The sequence below is a fragment of the Dipodomys spectabilis genome, unplaced genomic scaffold, assembly GCF_019054845.1.
Source record: "Dipodomys spectabilis isolate Male_0828 unplaced genomic scaffold, ASM1905484v1 ptg000871l, whole genome shotgun sequence".
Classification (NCBI taxonomy): domain Eukaryota; kingdom Metazoa; phylum Chordata; class Mammalia; order Rodentia; family Heteromyidae; genus Dipodomys; species Dipodomys spectabilis.
The window spans coordinates 77,501-95,509 of NW_024871548.1; the positions used below are offsets into that span (position 1 = coordinate 77,501).

Here is an 18,009-nt window from a genome sequence, read left to right on the forward strand (position 1 = left end):
GTCTGTGTGCACGCGCGCCTCTGTTAGCTAAAGACTTGTGCATAGGAATGGGAAGATGTCTTGTAAGCCGGTCGCTGGGGCTCCCGCCGGGCATCCCAGCGACTCAGGAGGCTGAAACGGAGGATCGTGGTTGGAGGCCAGCCCAGGCAGGAAAGTCCGTGAGACTCTGCTCTCCAACCAACCACCAGAAAACCGGAAATGGCACTGTGGCTCAAATGGTAGAGCACCAGCCTTGAGCGAAAGAGCTCAGGGACAGCGCCCAGGCCCCGAGTTCAAGTCCCACCACGGGCAAAGCAGAAAATCCGTTTTATGTGACTCTGGTTGGTCCAGGGGTGCCTGTCCGTCCTCCTCCCTCCCGTGGTGGTGTTTGCCCCGGGGGCTTTTCTAGTACATTCTCGAAGGCGTCAGTGTGGACCAGGCCTCAGAGCTGATCCGCAAGACATCACAGCAGCCCCGCGCTTGCTGGGTGGGATCTCACCCCCGTCCTGAGCGCCCGTGCCGCAGCCCTCCGTCCTGGGAGGCGGAACCTGGCAGAGCAAGCTCTGCCCCTCAGAGCCGCGTCCCGTCGCTCAGGGAAGGGAAGGGCAGCGCGAGTACTCCTGCCGTCCCTGCTCAGGGGCAGACACCGCGTTCCCACCCGTGACCTGAGCCCTGGTTTACCCTTTCCGTCATCTCAAGAAAACACAGGAGAAACAAATCAGGACGAAGGCTGACTTCCCGTGTGTGTGTGTGCGTGTGTGTGTGTGTGTGTGCATGTGTGTGCGCAAGCGCCGGCTGTGGGTCTTGAACTCAGGGCCTGGGCGCTGTCCCTGAGCCTCTTTTGCGCAGCGCTGGCGCTCTACCACTTGAGCCACAGCGCCACCTCTGGTGTCTTCTGAGTCGTTTCTGGGAGATGTGCGGGCCGTGGACTTTCCTGCCCGGGCTGGCTTCGAACCCGGGTCGCAGTGAGGTGCTGGCCTGACTTCATCTTGTGTGTGTTCTCCCTGCAGGCCCGGAGCTGAAGTCGGCATGAACGCACACCTGCCCGGCGGCTTTGGCCTGTACTCTTCCCAGCCCAAGTGAGTCACTGGTTGGTGCTGCGGGCGCTGGATTGGCTGGGCTGAGGGAATGAATGAAGGAAGGAAGGAATGAATGAACGTGTTTATTTTGGAGACCAAGCGTCTCACTGTGCGGCCCAGGCTGGCATTGAACTTCTAACTCTCTGGCCTCTGCTGCTGGAGTGGTTGGGTTTGTACGTATCTGCTGCTACGCCCAGCCATGCGTGTGTGTGTGTGTGTGTGTGTGTGTGTGTGTGTGTGTGTGTGTGTGTGTGTGTCTGAGGCTTGAACTCAGGGCCTGCGAGCTGTCTCTGAGATTTTCGTGCTCCAGGCTGGCGCTCTACCACTTGGACCACAGCTCCACCTCTGGCTTTTCCGTGGTTCACTAGACATACGAGTCTCATGGACTTTCCTGTCCAGGCTGGCTTCGAACCACGATCCTCCGATCTCAGCCTCCTGAGTCCTGGGCTGACGGGCGTGAGCTGCCAGGGTGGGGCTGGTCTCTCTTCCTGTATTCCATATTTCTTTCTGGCTTGAGAGGGGAAGGAGGTCAATAAATATTTACTGAACAACTCAGCACAACCGAAACAGACTCCTGTTTGTTTCACCTAATGGCATTACTAACGGGAAGGGAGAGAGAAAAGTAAATAAACAAGGCTGGGCAGGGTGGCTCACGCCTGCAATCCCAGCTCTGCAGGAGGCTGAGATCTTGAGGATCGTGGTTCGAGGCCAGCCCGGGCAGGAAAGCCCGTGAGACTCTGATCTCCACTGAACCAGCAGGAAAAGCTCAGGTGGTCTGTAGCCTGGTGTTGGGGGGCAGGCTGCATTTGGGAGGGACCCCGGATCTCACTGACATTGTGCAGTGGGCATCTGTGCATAGGTCCGCTCCGCACCCCCCCACAGGGCCTGCAAACCCAGCCCGCGCCTGCCATTGCTTCACGCCTCCTTCCTGTCTTGTTTTCCTTACAGTGGCTACGCCCCGCCCCCCGGCTTGTCTCCCGTGGACAGAGATCCCAGCTCCAAGTCCAGCGCAAAGACCCTGTACGGTACGCGCCCCGCCCTGGCCCCGCCGGCTTTGCACAAACCACTGACCTTTCCTTACAGCTCTTCACGCGGGTTACAGGCCAAGGCAGTGGTAGCTCCCGCCTGTAGTCCCCGCTCCCCAGAACGCTGAGATCCGGAGGATCGCGGTTCATGAGCCAACTCAGGCAGAAAAGAGCCACGCGTCTCCCCCATCTCCCAAAGAACCAGCAAAAACAAAGAAGCTGGGCCGGGAGCGTGGCTCAGGCGGCCAAGCCTCCCATGCACGCTCGAGGGCGCAGTGTGATTGGTGGGCAGCAGCTCTGGTGGTGATTGGTGGGCAGCAGCTGCTCTGGTGGTGATTGGTGGGCAGCTGCTCTGGTGGTGATTGGTGGGCAGCTGCTCTGGTGGTGATTGGTGGGCAGCAGCGGCTCTGGTGGTGATTGGTGGGCAGCTGCTCTGGTGGTGATTGGTGGGCAGCAGCGGCTCTGGTGGTGATTGGTGGGCAGCAGCGGCTCTGGTGGTGATTGGTGGGCAGCAGCGGCTCTGGTGGTGATTGGTGGGCAGCAGCTCTGGTGGTGATTGGTGGGCAGCAGCTCTGGTGGTGATTGGTGGGCAGCAGCTCTGGTGGTGATTGGTGGGCAGCAGCAGCTCTGGTGGTGATTGGTGGGCAGCTGCTCTGGTGGTGATTGGTGGGCAGCTGCTTTGGTGGTGATTGGTGGGCAGCAGCGGCTCTGGTGGTGATTGGTGGGCAGCAGCTCTGGTGGTGATTGGTGGGCAGCAGCTCTGGTGGTGATTGGTGGGCAGCTGCTCTGGTGGTGCTTGGTGGGCAGCAGCTGCTCTGGTGGTGATTGGTGGGCAGCTGCTCTGGTGGTGCTTGGTGGGCAGCAGCAGCTCTGGTGGTGATTGGTGGGCAGCAGCAGCTCTGGTGGTGATTGGTGGGCAGCAGCAGCTCTGGTGGTGATTGGTGGGCAGCAGCAGCTCTGGTGGTGATTGGTGGGCAGCAGCAGCTCTGGTGGTGATTGGTGGGCAGCAGCAGCTCTGGTGGTGATTGGTGGGCAGCAGCTCGCTCTGGTAGTGATGGCAGCGCACGTGAATTGCAGGGACTGGCACGGAGGGAAAGGCGCTGGCCTTCCAGAGTGGACTCCACCTCCCCGAATATGTGATGCTGGAGTCCAAATCTGAGGCGAAACTAGATCTTTGTTTTTCTTTTTCGTCCATCCTGGGATTTGAACTCGGGGCCTGGGCGCTGCCCTTTGAGCTCTTTCTCTCAAGGCTGGCGCTCTGCCACCTGAACCACAGCTCCAGCCCAGCCTTTTGCTGGTTCCTTGGAGATCAGAGTCTCAGGGACTTTCCTGCCCGGGCTGGCCTCGAACCACGATCCTCAGCTCTCGGCCTCCCAAGTGGCTGGGGTGACAGGCGGGAGCCACAGAGCCCGGCTCAGATCTTTCTTTTCTGACCACGTTATTTTGCTAGGACCCGACGGATCTTATTTCTTCAGGTCGTCATCCAAACAAAAGAAGAAAGGTAGTGAGCGTCCTGTGCGCCTGCCTTCCCTTCCTTCCTCCAGCCCTGCAGAGCCAAAATCAGAATAAAGAGCACGGGGCTTCCTCCCCGGGCTGCGAGCGGCCCGGAAGGCCGCAGTGGAAAAGAACTCCACGTCCAAGTTGGCTTTTGTCAGTCCTGGGGCTTGAACTCAGGGCCTGGGCGCTGCCCCTCAGCTCTTCAGCTCAAGGCTGGCGCTCTACCACTTGAGCCACAGCGCCACTTCCATTTTTCTGGTGATTCATTAGAGATCAGAGTCTCACGGGCTTTCCTGCCCTGGGCTGGCCTTGAACCTCGATCCTCTAGATCTCAGCCTCCTGAGGAGCTGGGATGACAGGCGTGAGCCCCTGCGCCCGGCCTCTGCCCGCGCCCTGTCCACACTGAGTCCCCGCGAGAAGCGGAGTTTGGAAGGCTGATTCCCACCCGTCCCCCCAACACCACCCCCCACCCCAAAATTAAATTCCTTTCCATCACGGCCTTCCGTGCGGGAGTGAGTCAGGAGGCAGGTCCCCCTGGGGAAGCCAGCGACACGCCCGTGTGCAGCGTGAGTGTGCGCGTGTGTGCTGTGACACACCTGTGTATTTGGCCTGCAGCATCTCAGGTGGGCTTTGTGGTCGGGCTTCACTTTCTTCTTCTCTTCTTCCTTTTCCCCTAACACAACTTGTGTGTGCCCTGCGTGTGTCCCGATCACACGACCCCAGCCCACAGTCACTCCACCCCCGGGCCTCCCGTGACCTGGTGTGTGTGTGTGCGTGTGTGTTTGTGTGTGCCTCATAGAATACAGTACTGGCCGCCATATTTACAACTGCATTTTCACCCCACGTGTACAAAGCTGGCTTTAATCTTCACCCAGAGCCAGAGGCCTGATTGTTTATTTATTTTTCTTACAACATTTATAATCTTTCCAAGAGAAAAATAATGTATTTTTTATACACGTGCCAGTCTGGGCCTGGGCGCCGTCTCTGAGTCTCTTTGTGCTCTGGCGCTCTACCACTTGAGCCACACCTCCGCTTCCAGCTTTTTGCTGGTTCATTGGAGAGAAGAGTCTCACAGGCTTTCCTGCCTGGGCTGGCTTCGAACCACGATCCTCAGGTCTCAGCCTCCTCGAGTAGCCGGGATGACAGGCGGGAGCCACTGGTGCCCAACTGAACATAGATGGTGTTCACGTGGAGCGCTGATCATTCATATTTAGCCCAAAGGCTTCCTGCACGCATAACGTTATGGCTTCTTCGTGCTTCTCGATTTCTGGGTGAAGGTTTTCCGAAAAGCCGGGCTGTGGTGGCGTCCACTACTGTATTGGTATGACAGAGACAGGCTGGATTTCCACCCGGCCCCGTGACGCGAGGCGTGGCTCAGTGATCATCTCTCTCCCAGAACAAAGGAAGAATTACGCGCGGGACAGCGTGAGCAGCGTGCCCGACATCTCTCAGTACCGAGTGGAGGTAACACGCCTGTGTGTTCACGAGGAGTCTTTGTGTGTCTGTGTGTGTGCACTGGGACTCGAACTCAGAGCCCTGAGCTGCTTTCGCTCAAGGCTGGTGCTCTACCACTTGAGCCACAGCGCCACTTCCCGTTTTCTGGTGATTCATTGGAGATCAGAGTCTCATGAACTCTCCTGCCCAGGCTGGCTTTGAACCGTGATCCTCCCATCTCAGCCTCCTGAGTGGCTGGGATGACAGGCGGGAGCCACGGCACCCGGCTCTGAGACAGATTTTGATCTGTCTTAGGAACCAAGTTATCCTTTTTCCGTATTCTGAAAAGTCCTTCTGCGATCTCCTCTTCCTAGGAAGACAAGGGGGTGGGGTGGGGGGCTGCAGGGTGCTTTGTGTTTAGTCTACATTTCTCCCATCCCTGACTTCGATGGTATACGGAAGCCATATGCCCCGTGTCAGCGATACATACTTGTCAGTTTCCAACGTCATTATGAATGATAATTAAGACAATGACGACGCGATCGTGGCTGGATTCTGGTGGCGTCGGTTATAACGAACATGTGATTGTAATTAGTCTTAGCTCGTTTCTCTTTTAACGCGTGGCTTGTCCTTGGCCCGTGCGCAGCACCTGACCACCTTCATCCTGGACCGGAAGGATGCCATGCTCAACGTGGAGGACGGGATCCGGAAGCTGAAGCTGCTGGATGCCAAGGGCAAAGTGTGGACGCAGGACATGATTCTGCAGGTGGATGACCGAGCCGTGAGCCTCATCGACCTGGAGTCCCAGGTAAGTCGAGGCACCGCGGAGGCCTTTGAGTTCCCCGCCACGCCCCACCCCTGCGGGCACAGCCAGGACCTGACCGAGTCTCCTCTGTGTGTAGAATGAACTGGAGAATTTCCCTCTCAGCACCATCCAGCACTGCCAGGCCGTGCAGAAGGCCTGCAGCTACGACTCCATCCTGGCCCTGGTGTGCAAAGAATCCACGCAGAACAAGCCCGACCTCCACCTCTTCCAGTGCGACGAGGTGAAGGTACGCGCGCGGGACCATTCCCTGCCTTCCTCGTTGTGGTGGTCAGTCCTGGGGCTCGAACTCAGGGCCTGGGCGCTGTCCCTGAGCTCTTTCACTCCAGGCTGGCACTCTACCACTTCAGCCACAGCGCCCCTTCCAGTTTTTGGTGGCTCACTGGAGATCAGAGTCTCACGGACTTTTCCTGCTGGGGCTGGCCTCCAACTGTGATCCTCAGTCCTCAGCCTCCCGGGTGGACAAGCGGGAGCCGCCAGCGCTGGGCTTTCTCTAGCTTAATCTCACGCCCACCACACGTTGCTCCGGGTAGAACCTTCTGGTAACAGGTGTCTTGTTGCAGGCCAACCTGATCAGCGAGGATATCGAGAGTGCCGTGAGCGACAGCCGAGGCGGGAAGCAGAAACGGAGGCCGGAGGCTCTGAGGTGAGTGCGGGACCAGCCGGGCGGAACGCGACCTCTCAAACATGGTGGATCCTTTTCCCTAAAGGGTTAGAAAAAGGACTCTCAGCGCAGGTGTGCACCCTGCGGCTCGGAAGCTGTGGCCGCTGCGTATTTGCTCTCCCCGGCCTCCTCCTTCTTCTCTCTGAACTTTGTCCTTTTTTTCATTCTTTCCCTCCTCTGTGTGTGCGTGTGTGTGTGTGTGTGTGTGTGTGTCCCAGGGCTTGGACTCAGCTCTGCTTCTTGGCTTTTTGGTCTCACGGCCTTTCCTGCCCAGGCTGGCCTCCAACCTCGATCCTCAGATCTCAGCCTCCTGAGTCGCTGGGATGACAGGCGTAGCTCTTTTTGAGGGTGAAGCACTCAAGCCATGACTGAGAGTGGCCTAGTGGTGTTCCTGTGTTTCAGGATGATCGCCAAGGCGGAGCCCGGCATCCCCCCGCCTCCCCGGGCACCGGCCCCTGCGCCCCCGGGCACCGTCACCCAGGTGGACGTGAGGAGCCGGGTGGCGGCGTGGTCGGTGTGGGCCGCGGACCAGGGCGACGGTGAGTATCTCCGGCCGGCCGTCCACGCTGGCTTGCTCACTCTGTTGCTCATTTCTGATCGTTAGTCCCAGCCAACTTTTTTAGGAAGCATCAAACGGAGGACAGGAGGAGGTGAACCCAGCCTAACAATTGATATGGGGTGTCGGGGTGTTCACGGCCCTCAGTCAGTAAATTCGGCGTTAGAGTCTCTGTGTGCTGGTCGTGGGGCTTGAACTCAGGGCCTGGGCGCTGTCCCTCAGCTCTTCAGCTCAAGGCGGGCGCTCTACCACTTGAGCCACGGCGCCACTTCGTTTTCTGCTGATTGACTGGAGATGAGCGTCTCTCGGGCTTTCCCGCCCGGGCTGGCCTTGAACCACAATCCTCAGCTCTCAGCCTCCCGCCGCCGATGGGACTGCTGTGAGGAGGCTCTCGCGGCCTCTTTCCTCCTGAGCTCCCACTCCACGTCCTCCGTGGGCAGGAGGGTCTGCCGGGCTGGGCAGAGGGGCCTGGGCTCTTGTCCCCTGACCCCTGACCCCAACCTCTGACCCCTCCCTCCATCCCTGAATCATGATCTCCATACCTTGACCTCTGACTCCTCACCCAACCTCTGACCCCTCACCCTATCCCTGACTCCTAACCCTGACCCTGACCTCTGACTCACCCCATCCCTGAATCATCACCCCATACCCTGACCTCTGACCCCTCCATTCCTGACCCCTCACCCCATCTCCCAGTCAGCATCTTGTATCCTGACCCCTCACCCCGACCTCTGACCTCTCACCCTATCCTTGAATCCATCACCCTGTGCTTTGACCTCTGACTCCTACCCCGACCTCTGACCTCCTCACCCCATCTCCGAGTCAACACCCTGTACCCTGACCCCGACATCTGACTCCTCACCCCATCCTGAAGCATCACCCCATACCTTGACCTCTGACCCCTCCATTCCTGACCCCTCACCCCATCCCCAAGTCAGCGCCCTGTATCCTGACCCCTCACGGATCCCGAATCCATCACCCTGTACCTTGACCTCTGACCCTAACCTGACCTCTGACCCCACCCCATCTCCGAGTCACCCTGTACCCTGACCCCGACCTTTGACCCCTCACCCCATCCTGAGTCATCCCCCTGTACCCTGACCTCTGACCCCTCCCTCCCTGACCCCGCCCCGGCCCGACCCCCGCTCGCGCAGGCTGACGCGGCTCTGCTCTCCGCAGCCGAGCGGAGGCCGCAGCCGCTGCCGCCCGAGCCGCCGGAGCCGCCGGAGACAACGGCCGCGCGCATCGACCGGGACGTGGTGAGTGCCGCCCGCCATGGCCGCCCGCCGCTCTGCCTCTGCGCACGCGCGCTGCGCCAGTGCCCCACCCGCGGCTCTGCGCACGCGCGCGCTGCGCCATTGCCGCCCGCCACTCTGCGCATGCGCGCGCTGCGCCATGGCCGCCCGCCGCTCTGCCTCTGCGCATGCGCGCGCTGCGCCAGTGCCCCACCCGCGGCTCTGCCCCACGTCCCGTCACTCACGCGTCCTTGACGCCGTTCACGTCTCCTATCACGTAGCGTACGCCACGCACCCCACGCATCATCCAGTGTGCACCGCTCCCGCCCCTCCTCCACCAACCCCTAACCCCCCCCCACACCCCACCCCTAACCCCCACACACCACCCCTAACCCCCACACCCCACCCCTAACCCCCCCACACCCCACCCCTAACCCCCACACCCCACCCCTAACCCCCCACACCCCACCCCTAACCCCCCCACACCCCACCCCTAACCCCTAACCCCCACACCCCACCCCTAACCCCCCCACACCCCACCCCTAACCCCTAACCCCCACACCCCACCCCTAACCCCCCACACCCCACCCCTAACCCCTAACCCTAACCCTAACCCACACCACACCCCACCCCTAACCCCCACACACCACCCCTAACCCCCCACACCCCACCCCTAACCCCTAACCCCCACACCCCACCCCTAACCCCCCACACCCCACCCCTAAGCCCCCAACACACCCCACCCCTAACCCCCCACACCACACCCCTAACCCCCCACACCACACCCCTAACCCCCACACACCACCCCTAACCCCCACACACCCCACCCCTAACCCCCCACACCACACCCCACCCCTAACCCCCACACCCCACCCCTAACCCCCACACCCCACCCCTAACCCCCCACACACCCCACCCCTAACCCCCCACACCACACCCCACCCCTAACCCCCACACCCCACCCCTAACCCCCACACCCCACCCCTAACCCCCACACACCCCACCCCTAACCCCCCACACCACACCCCCTAACCCCCACACCCCACCCCTAACCCCCACACCACACCCCTAACCCCCACACCACACCCCTAACCCCCCACACCCCACCCCTAACCCCCCACACCCCACCCCACCCCTAACCCCCACACCCCCACCCCTAACCCCCCACACCCCACCCCTAACCCCCCACACCCCACCCCTAACCCCCCACACCCCACCCCTAACCCCCCCACACCCCACCCCTAACCCCCACACCCCACCCCTAACCCCCACACACCCCACCCCTAACCCCCCACACCACACCCCTAACCCCCACACCCCACCCCTAACCCCCCACACCCCACCCCTAACCCCCCACACCCCACCCCACCCCTAACCCCCACACCCCACCCCTAACCCCCCACACCCCACCCCTAACCCCCACACCACACCCCTAACCCCCCCACCACACCCCTAACCCCCACACCACACCCCTAACCCCCCACCCCTCCCCTAACCCCCCACCCCACCCCTAACCCCCACACCCCACCCCTAACCCCCACACCCCACCCCTAACCCCCACACCCCACCCCTAACCCCCCACACCCCCACCCCTAACCCCCCACACCACACCCCTAACCCCCACACCCCACCCCTAACCCCCCACACCCCACCCCTAACCCCCACACCCCACCCCACCCCTAACCCCCACACCACACCCCTAACCCCCCACCACACCCCTAACCCCCACACCACACCCCTAACCCCCACACCCCACCCCTAACCCCCACACCCCACCCCTAACCCCCCACCCCTCCCCTAACCCCCCACACCACACCCCTAACCCCCACACCACACCCCTAACCCCTAACCCCCACACCACAACCCACCCCTAACCCCCACACCACACCCCACCCCTAACCCCCACACCACAACCCACCCCTAACCCCCACACCCCACCCCTAACCCCCCACCACACCCCACCCCTAACCCCCCCACCACACCCCTAACCCCCACACCACACCCCACCCCTAACCCCCCACACCCCACCCCTAACCCCCCACACCCCACCCCTAACCCCCACACCACACCCCACCCCCACACCACACCCCTAACCCCCCACACCACACCCCTAACCCCCCCACCACACCCCACCCCTAACCCCCACACCCCACCCCTAACCCCCACACCACACCCCACCCCTAACCCCCACACCACACCCCTAACCCCCCACCACACCCCACCCCTAACCCCCCCACCACACCCCTAACCCCCACACCACACCCCACCCCTAACCCCCCACACCCCACCCCTAACCCCCCACACCCCACCCCTAACCCCCCCACCACACCCCTAACCCCCACACCACACCCCACCCCTAACCCCCCCACCCCTCCCCTAACCCCCCACACCCCACCCCTAACCCCCCACACCACACCCCTAACCCCCCCACCCCTCCCCTAACCCCCCACACCACACCCCTAACCCCTAACCCCCACACCACACCCCACCCCCACACCACACCCCTAACCCCCCACACCACACCCCTAACCCCCACACCCCACCCCACCCCTAACCCCTAACCCCCACACCCCTCCCCTAACCCCCCACACCACACCCCTAACCCCTAACCCCCACACCACATCCCACCCCTAACCCCCACACCACACCCCTAACCCCCACACCACATCCCACCCCTAACCCCCACACCACACCCCTAACCCCCCCACCCCACCCCTAACCCCCCACACCACACCCCTAACCCCCCACCCCTCCCCTAACCCCCCACACCACACCCCTAACCCCCACACCACACCCCTAACCCCCACACCCCACCCCTAACCCCCCACACCACACCCCTAACCCCCACACCCCACCCCTAACCCCCCCACCACACCCCTAACCCCCCCACCCCACCCCTAACCCCCCACACCACACCCCTAACCCCCCACCCCTCCCCTAACCCCCCACACCACACCCCTAACCCCCACACCACACCCCTAACCCCTAACCCCCACACCACAACCCACCCCTAACCCCCACACCACAACCCACCCCTCCTCCACCAACCCCTAACCCCCCCCACCACACCCCGTCCCTAACCCCCACACCGCACCCCACCCCTCCTCCAGCAACCCCTAACCCCCCACACCGCAGCCCACCCCTAATCCCCCACACCCCACCCCTAACCCCCACACCACACCCCTAACCCCCACACCACACCCCTCCTCCACCAACCCCTAACCCCCACACCACACCCCTCCTCCAGCAACCCCTAACCCCCCACACCGCAGCCCACCCCTAACCCCCACACCACACCCCTCCTCCAGCAACCCCTAACCCCCACACCACACCCCGTGTCTCCTCCAGCAAATCCTAAACCATATCTTGGATGACATCGAGTTTTTTATCACCAAACTCCAAAAAGCAGCTGAGGCGTTCTCCGAGCTCGCCAAGAGGAAGAAGAGCAAGAAGAGCAAGAGGAAAGGCCCGGGAGGTAAGTCGAGGCACCTGGACGTGAAGATGTGTGCGGGAAGCCAGGGCCAGGCCACGCAGGACAATCCACCCAAGCGGGTCTGAGGAGCCCCGGAAGTCGGGAGGGGGAGGTTGGGGGGGTACCAAGGACGGGACAATTAGACTGTCCTGATAAAGGCCCCGAGGCGCGGGCGGTCGCCTTTCTATGGCTGTTTCCATGAGCAGATTGCCAGTGAATTACCAAAAACAAAAAACTGAAATGGTGCTGCGGTTCAAGTGGTAGAGCACCCACCTTGAGCACAAAAGCTCAGCACCCAGGCCCTGAGTTCAAATCCTAGACTGGCGCGCGCGCACACACACACACACACACACACACACACACGGACTCATCAACCTACCTAGGTAATAATAGGACAGCGTGCTTAAGAGGTTGTGTGTGTGCGCGTGCGTGCACATGTGTTCACTGAATGGATTTCCTTTGAACTTGGCTTTCTCTCTCTCTCTCTCTTTCTCTCTCTCTCTAGAGGGAGTTTTAACCCTTCGGGCAAAGCCTCCACCCCCGGATGAGTTCGTGGACTGTTTCCAGAAGTTTAAGCACGGCTTTAATCTTCTGGTAAGTGCATTGATCATCACTGACCAGAGAGACCAATGACTCAGATCACAGGCCAGCGGGGGTGGGTCTGGAAATGAAATCAGGATGAAGAATGATTGTTCCAGCACTGTGTCCATTTGTAAGCGTGCTTTCGTTACACTAAGATGACCAACAGTGAAGAAGCAAAAATAACGTGCATTTAAGAGACTTTGTCGAAAACCAGTGACTTCTGACTGTCACTGTCCATAAATTTCCCACCTTCCCGTTTCCACCACACTGTTGAATACACTAAACATAACCCAGGCCGAGCACGGTGGCTACCGCCTGACATCCCAGCTTCTTAGGAGGCTAGGGTCTAGAGGATCGCGGTTCAAAGCCAGCCCGGGTGGGAAAGTCCGTGAGACTCTGATCTCCCGTAAACCACCAGAAAATCAGAAGAGGCGCCGTGGCTCACGTGGTAGAGCGCCAGCCTGGAGTGGAAGAGCTCAGGGACAGCGCCCAGGCCCTGAGTTCAAGCCCCAGGGGCTGCGTCCAGCCGGCTTTGGCTCCAGAGCCCTTTGGTAACCATGTGTCTTCTTTTTCCTCCCTGACGCCAGGCCAAGCTGAAATTGCACATCCAGAACCCGAGCGCTGCGGACCTGGTCCATTTCCTGTTCACGCCCTTAAACATGGTGAGATTTGTATTCCCAGAACAAAAATACTCGCTCCGAGCACAGTTCCCAGCACACCAGACCTGGCCACCCCATCCGATCACCTCCCTTCATTCTCCCGTCTGTGTCAGTCCTGACAACACCAAGTAGGAGAGTTGAAAAAGAGCCTTGAAAGCTAGGCGTCCAGTAGCTCACGCCTATAATCCCAGCTATTCAGGAGGCTGAGATCTGAGGATCGAGGTGCAAAGCCAGCCCGAGCAGGAAAGTCCGTGAGACTCAGATCTCCAAGGAACCACCAGAAAACTGGAAGTGGTGCTGTGGCTCAGGTGGTAGAGCACCAGCCTTGAGTGAAAGAGCTCAGGGACAGCGCCCAGGCCCTGAGTTCAAGACCCAGGAGCCTTGGCATTGTCACCTGCTAGACAGCCACTTGTGTCAGGAACACTCGCTTGAATATCAGACAGAAATAACTAATTAAAAATAAGTGGATCCAAGTGGCAGAGAGGCCTGAGTCTTCCTGTCCGTCTGTCCCCATGGGTGGCCGCGCCACGCTTTGAAATGAGGGACTGCTTCCCCAGCTCAGACAACAGGGTCGGCGTGAACAACGCCAGAAGCAGCTCACTTGCGAGATTAGGAGATCAGGGCCCAGCCGGATCAATAATTCACGTGAGTGCGGCTTCGCGTTTCCGTGTATCCGGTTATTGGCCAATAACTCTGGCCAGGGAACCCTCCGGTCTGAAAATTCGATCTCAGGCTGGGGGTGGTGGCTCGTGATTGTAATCTCAGCCCCTGGGGGTGAAGGGTGGGGAGGGGGGACTTGAAATCAGGGTGATTGCAGCCGAGGACCGGCCAGGATCTCAATGATTAGGGGAGTCCCCCCCCCTCCCCCAGACCCCATCATCTCAATCAGTAAGCCAGGTTTGGTGATGCATTGCTGTAACCCAAGCCATGTGGGAAAGCAGCAAGTAAGAAGATCACGCTCTTCAGGTTCAACCTGGGCCAAAAATGTGTGTGTAGACAAGTGTGTAAACACACGTGCACACACACGCAATCTCCTTTCTTCTTGTGCCACACCTAGGACCAAGGCAAAACGTTGATAAAGCGGCCGTGGTTTGTGTCGCGAGGAGCTCATTTTTAATTCTCCAGCCAGGAAAATGGCTCCTAGATTGTATCTTTTTTTTTTGGGGGGGGGGGTCTGGCCATGGGGTTTGAACTCTGGCCCTGGGCGCTGTCCCTGAGCTCTCTCCCTCAAGGCTGGCGCTCTACCACTTGAGCCACAGCGCCACTTCTGGTTTTCGGGTGGTTCCTTGGAGATCAGAGTCTCATGGGCTTTCCTGCCCAGGCTGGCCTCGAACTGCGATCCTCAGATCTCAGCCTCCTGAGAGGCTGGGAAGAGCGTTGGCTTGCGTTTTCGGTGCTCGCCGCCTTCCCGCCACCAACCCCATGTGTCCTCCCCATAGGTCGTCCAGGCCACCGGAGGCCCCAAGCTGGCCAGCTCCGTGCTCAGCCCCCTGCTGACCAAGGACACCGTGGACTTCCTCAGCCGCACCGTGACCCCCGAGGAGCGGGACCTGTGGCTGTCGCTGGGGGAGACGTGGCTCAAAGCCAGGTGAGGGAGGGGCTCTGTGCCGGCTGCCTGTAGTGCCGGCAGGCCTGGGTGGGTGGTGATCGGGGTCCAGAGGGACCCAGCGGGGGTCAGGGTCACTGACATCATGAAAGCCGGCGTCGTGGCTCCCGCCTGTCATCCCAGCCACCCAGGAGGCTGAGATCCGAGGATCGCGGTTCAAGGCCAGCCTGGGCAGGGAGGTCCGTGAGACTCTGATCTCCCATGAACCACCAGAAAACTGGAAGTGGAGCTGTGGCTCAAGTGGTAGAGCGCCCGCCTTGAGTACAGGCCCTGAGTTCAAGTCCCATCACACACACACACACACACACCTGGGTCAGAAATGCTTTCAAATGTGGGCTCCGCTCTGACGGGATCCGCCGTTCTCTGCTGATGTTCGTGCACCTGCCTCTCGGCGAGCTTTTGCAACCACGCGTTGGTCTCCTGAGGCTCCGTCCCACCCCGTGTTTCCCCTTGATGTGGACTTTTCTTTCTTCTTTCCTTCTTTTCTTTGACGCGGTCCTTCATTTTCTCATGGAGAATCCGAGCCAAAATCATTGCAGAGACGGCGCTATTTTTATGCTCTGATTTAATAAGCTTTCTGGGACTACAGTTCACATTCCAAGCGGGCTTATCCGAAGGCGTCGATCGAACAGATTCCAGAAAGCCAGAGAGCCGCTTTCTGCCCGGCCTTACACACAAAAACGGCAGGGAAACGTGGACAGTAGGATAATAAATAAATACAAAAGTGCAAAGGGAAATGATCTACATATACACACACACATACAATTTTTGCTCAATGGTGGGTCTTGAACTCAGGGCCTGGGCGCTGTCCCTCAGCTCTTCAGCTCAAGGCTGGTTGGTGCCCTACCACTTGAGCCACAGCACCAATTCCAGTTTTCTAGTGGTTCATAGGAGATGAGAGTCTCACGGACTTTCCTTCCCTGGGCTGGCCTCAAACCACGATCCTCAGACCTCAGCCTCCCGAGTCGCTTAGCTAGCACAGTGCGTAGGATGCTCCCGCACACGCTTGCAGCAGGCAGACAGCCCGCGTGGGGAGCCCGGCCTGGGCCGAGGCCCGCGCCAAGGCAGCAACACCGCCAGGCCGCACAGTGGAGTGTGCCGTTCACGGAGGAGCGTGAACACGCGTGGACACGCGTGTGTTTCCCTCTCTGGGGCACACAGGAGGGCTGCGCTGGGTCGGCGTGCGGCGGTGTTGCTGGTGTGTGGTGGTGTGTCTGTGGGTGTGTCAGATGTGTTGTTGGAGTGTTGGTGTGTCTGTTGTGTCGGTGTATTGGGGTACTAGTGGATTGGTGTGTTGTGTCGGTGTATTGGTATGTTGGTATGTTGGTGTGTGTTGGTATGTTGGCATGCCAGTGTGTATTTGTTGGTGTGTTGGTATGTTAATGTGCTGTGTTGGTGTATTGGTGTGTTGGTACATTGTATCAGTGTGTCGTGTCAGTGTGTTGGGTACTGTGGATCGGTGTGTCGTGTCGGTGTGTTGGGTACTATGAATCGGTGTGTCGGTGTGTTGGGTACTGTGGATCGGTGTGTCAGTGTGTTGGGTACTGTGGATCAGTGTGTCGTGTCGGTGTGTTGGGTACTGTGGATCGGTGTGTCAGTGTGTTGGGTACTGTGGATTGGTGTCTCGTGTCGGTGTGTTGGGTACTGTGGATCGGTGTGTTGGGTACTGTGGATCAGTGTGTCGTGTCTCTGTTGGGTACTATGGATCGGTGTGTCAGTGTGTTGGGTACTGTGGATTGGTGTGTCGTGTTGGTGTGTTGGGTACTATGGATCAGTGTGTCAGTGTGTTGGGTACTGTGGATTGGTGTGTCGTGTCTCTGTTGGGTACTATGGATCGGTGTGTCGTGTCTCTGTTGGGTACTGTGGATCAGTGTGTCGTGTCTCTGTTGGGTACTGTGGATCGGTGAGTCCTGTCGCTGTGTCGCTGTGTCTGCGGGTCCGCGTGTCCCGCAGGCCTGGCTGACGTGTCCGTGTGGGTGTCCGTGTCCGCGTGGGTGTCCGCAGGGCGGAGTGGCCTCGGGAGCAGTTCATCCCACCCTACGTGCCCCGCTTCCGGCTGGGCTGGGAGCCGCCGGCACTGGACAGCCTGGGGCCCCCCCAGGGGTCCCCGCCGCCCGCCGAGCCCCGTGGCCAGCTCGACCCCCGGAGACCGCCGGCCACAGAGGTACAGGGATGGCCCCTGCCTGCTTCTAGAGCAACCTAGGGGTGACTGTCTAGAGCCTGGAAAGACCCGTGATCACTCCCCGGCTTCTAGAACAATCTAGAAGTGACATTCTAGAGCCTAGAAACACCCACAATCACCACCACCCCCGGCTTCTAGAATAATCTGAAAGTGATTTTGTGGAGTCCAGAAAGACCTGTGATTATCTGCTGGCTTCTAGAACAATCTAGAGGTGATAGTCTAGAACCTGGGAAGACCTGTGATCGTCCCCCGGCTTCTAGAACAATGTAGAGGTGACTCTAGAGCCTAGAAAGACCCATGATCACCACCCCCGCCCCCCCCCCCCCACTTCTAGAACAGTCCAGAGGTAACTTTCTGGAGTACACAAAGACCTGTGATCACCCTGTCCCTGGCTTCTAGAACAATCTAGAAGGGATGAAGGGATGTTCTAGAGCCTAGAAAGACCCGCAATCACTCACCCCCCCCCCCCAGCTTCTAGAATAATCTAAAGGTGACTTTGTGGAGTCCAGAAAGACCTGTGATTATCCGCTGGCTTCTAGAACAACCTAAAGACTTTCTGGAGTCCAACAAGTCCTGTGCTCACCTCCCCCCCAGCTTCTAGAACAATCTAGTCAGTTTCTCTCAATTCTAGAAGGATCTAAGATTGGCCCTGTCTGGGTTCTAGACAAATTTAGATAGGCTTTTCTCGATGATAGCGAAATTTAGGCTCTCTCTTTCACCATTCCAGAAAAATCTAGCCCGTGGGGACCGAGCAGGAGGAGGCTGGAGGGTGGCAAACGTGGACCCACGAGGCCTCAATGCGGGGAGGGAGAGCTGGGGGGCGGGGCGCCCACGGGAGGGCACGGGCCCGGCCCCAGGAAGGCCCGGGGTTCAAATCCACCCCTTCCCCAAAAAAAAACAAGGAAAAGCTTTGCTGATGACCCTTTTCATCCTCCTGGGAAATAGAGCTGAACCAGGGCCCCTGAGGCGGGGGGGGGTCCCTAACACGGGGGGCACCCCGAATGACACCAGGGGATTCGTGTGTCCGCCGTGGCTCCGGGGCACACGGGCGCTGTGGCAATTGGCTCAACGACTTGCGGGTTCTTTCTGAACCTGGGGCCTGGGTGCTGTCCCCGAGCTTGCTCACTCAAGGCTGGTGCTCTACTCCTTGAGCCACGGCTCTAGTCCAGTTTTGGTGGCCATTCGTTCATTGGCAAGCAGGGTCTCATGGGCTTTC

At 59.7% G+C, this 18,009-nt stretch overlaps 1 protein-coding gene across 1 annotated transcript in view; it reads left to right on the forward strand.

Annotated features, from left to right (window-relative positions):
• Positions 1 to 18,009, forward strand: part of Eps8 (epidermal growth factor receptor pathway substrate 8) — a 49,135-nt gene that overhangs the window by 19,953 nt on the left and 11,173 nt on the right. Inside the window, 13 exon segments of the mRNA XM_042673481.1 lie at positions 990 to 1,058; positions 2,007 to 2,083; positions 4,977 to 5,044; positions 5,661 to 5,822; positions 5,917 to 6,066; positions 6,401 to 6,483; positions 6,904 to 7,040; positions 8,237 to 8,316; positions 11,641 to 11,767; positions 12,270 to 12,358; positions 12,934 to 13,008; positions 14,445 to 14,593; positions 16,616 to 16,775. Of these exon segments, the coding sequence (XP_042529415.1) occupies positions 1,009 to 1,058; positions 2,007 to 2,083; positions 4,977 to 5,044; positions 5,661 to 5,822; positions 5,917 to 6,066; positions 6,401 to 6,483; positions 6,904 to 7,040; positions 8,237 to 8,316; positions 11,641 to 11,767; positions 12,270 to 12,358; positions 12,934 to 13,008; positions 14,445 to 14,593; positions 16,616 to 16,775 (1,407 nt within the window). The 5' untranslated portion in view covers positions 990 to 1,008.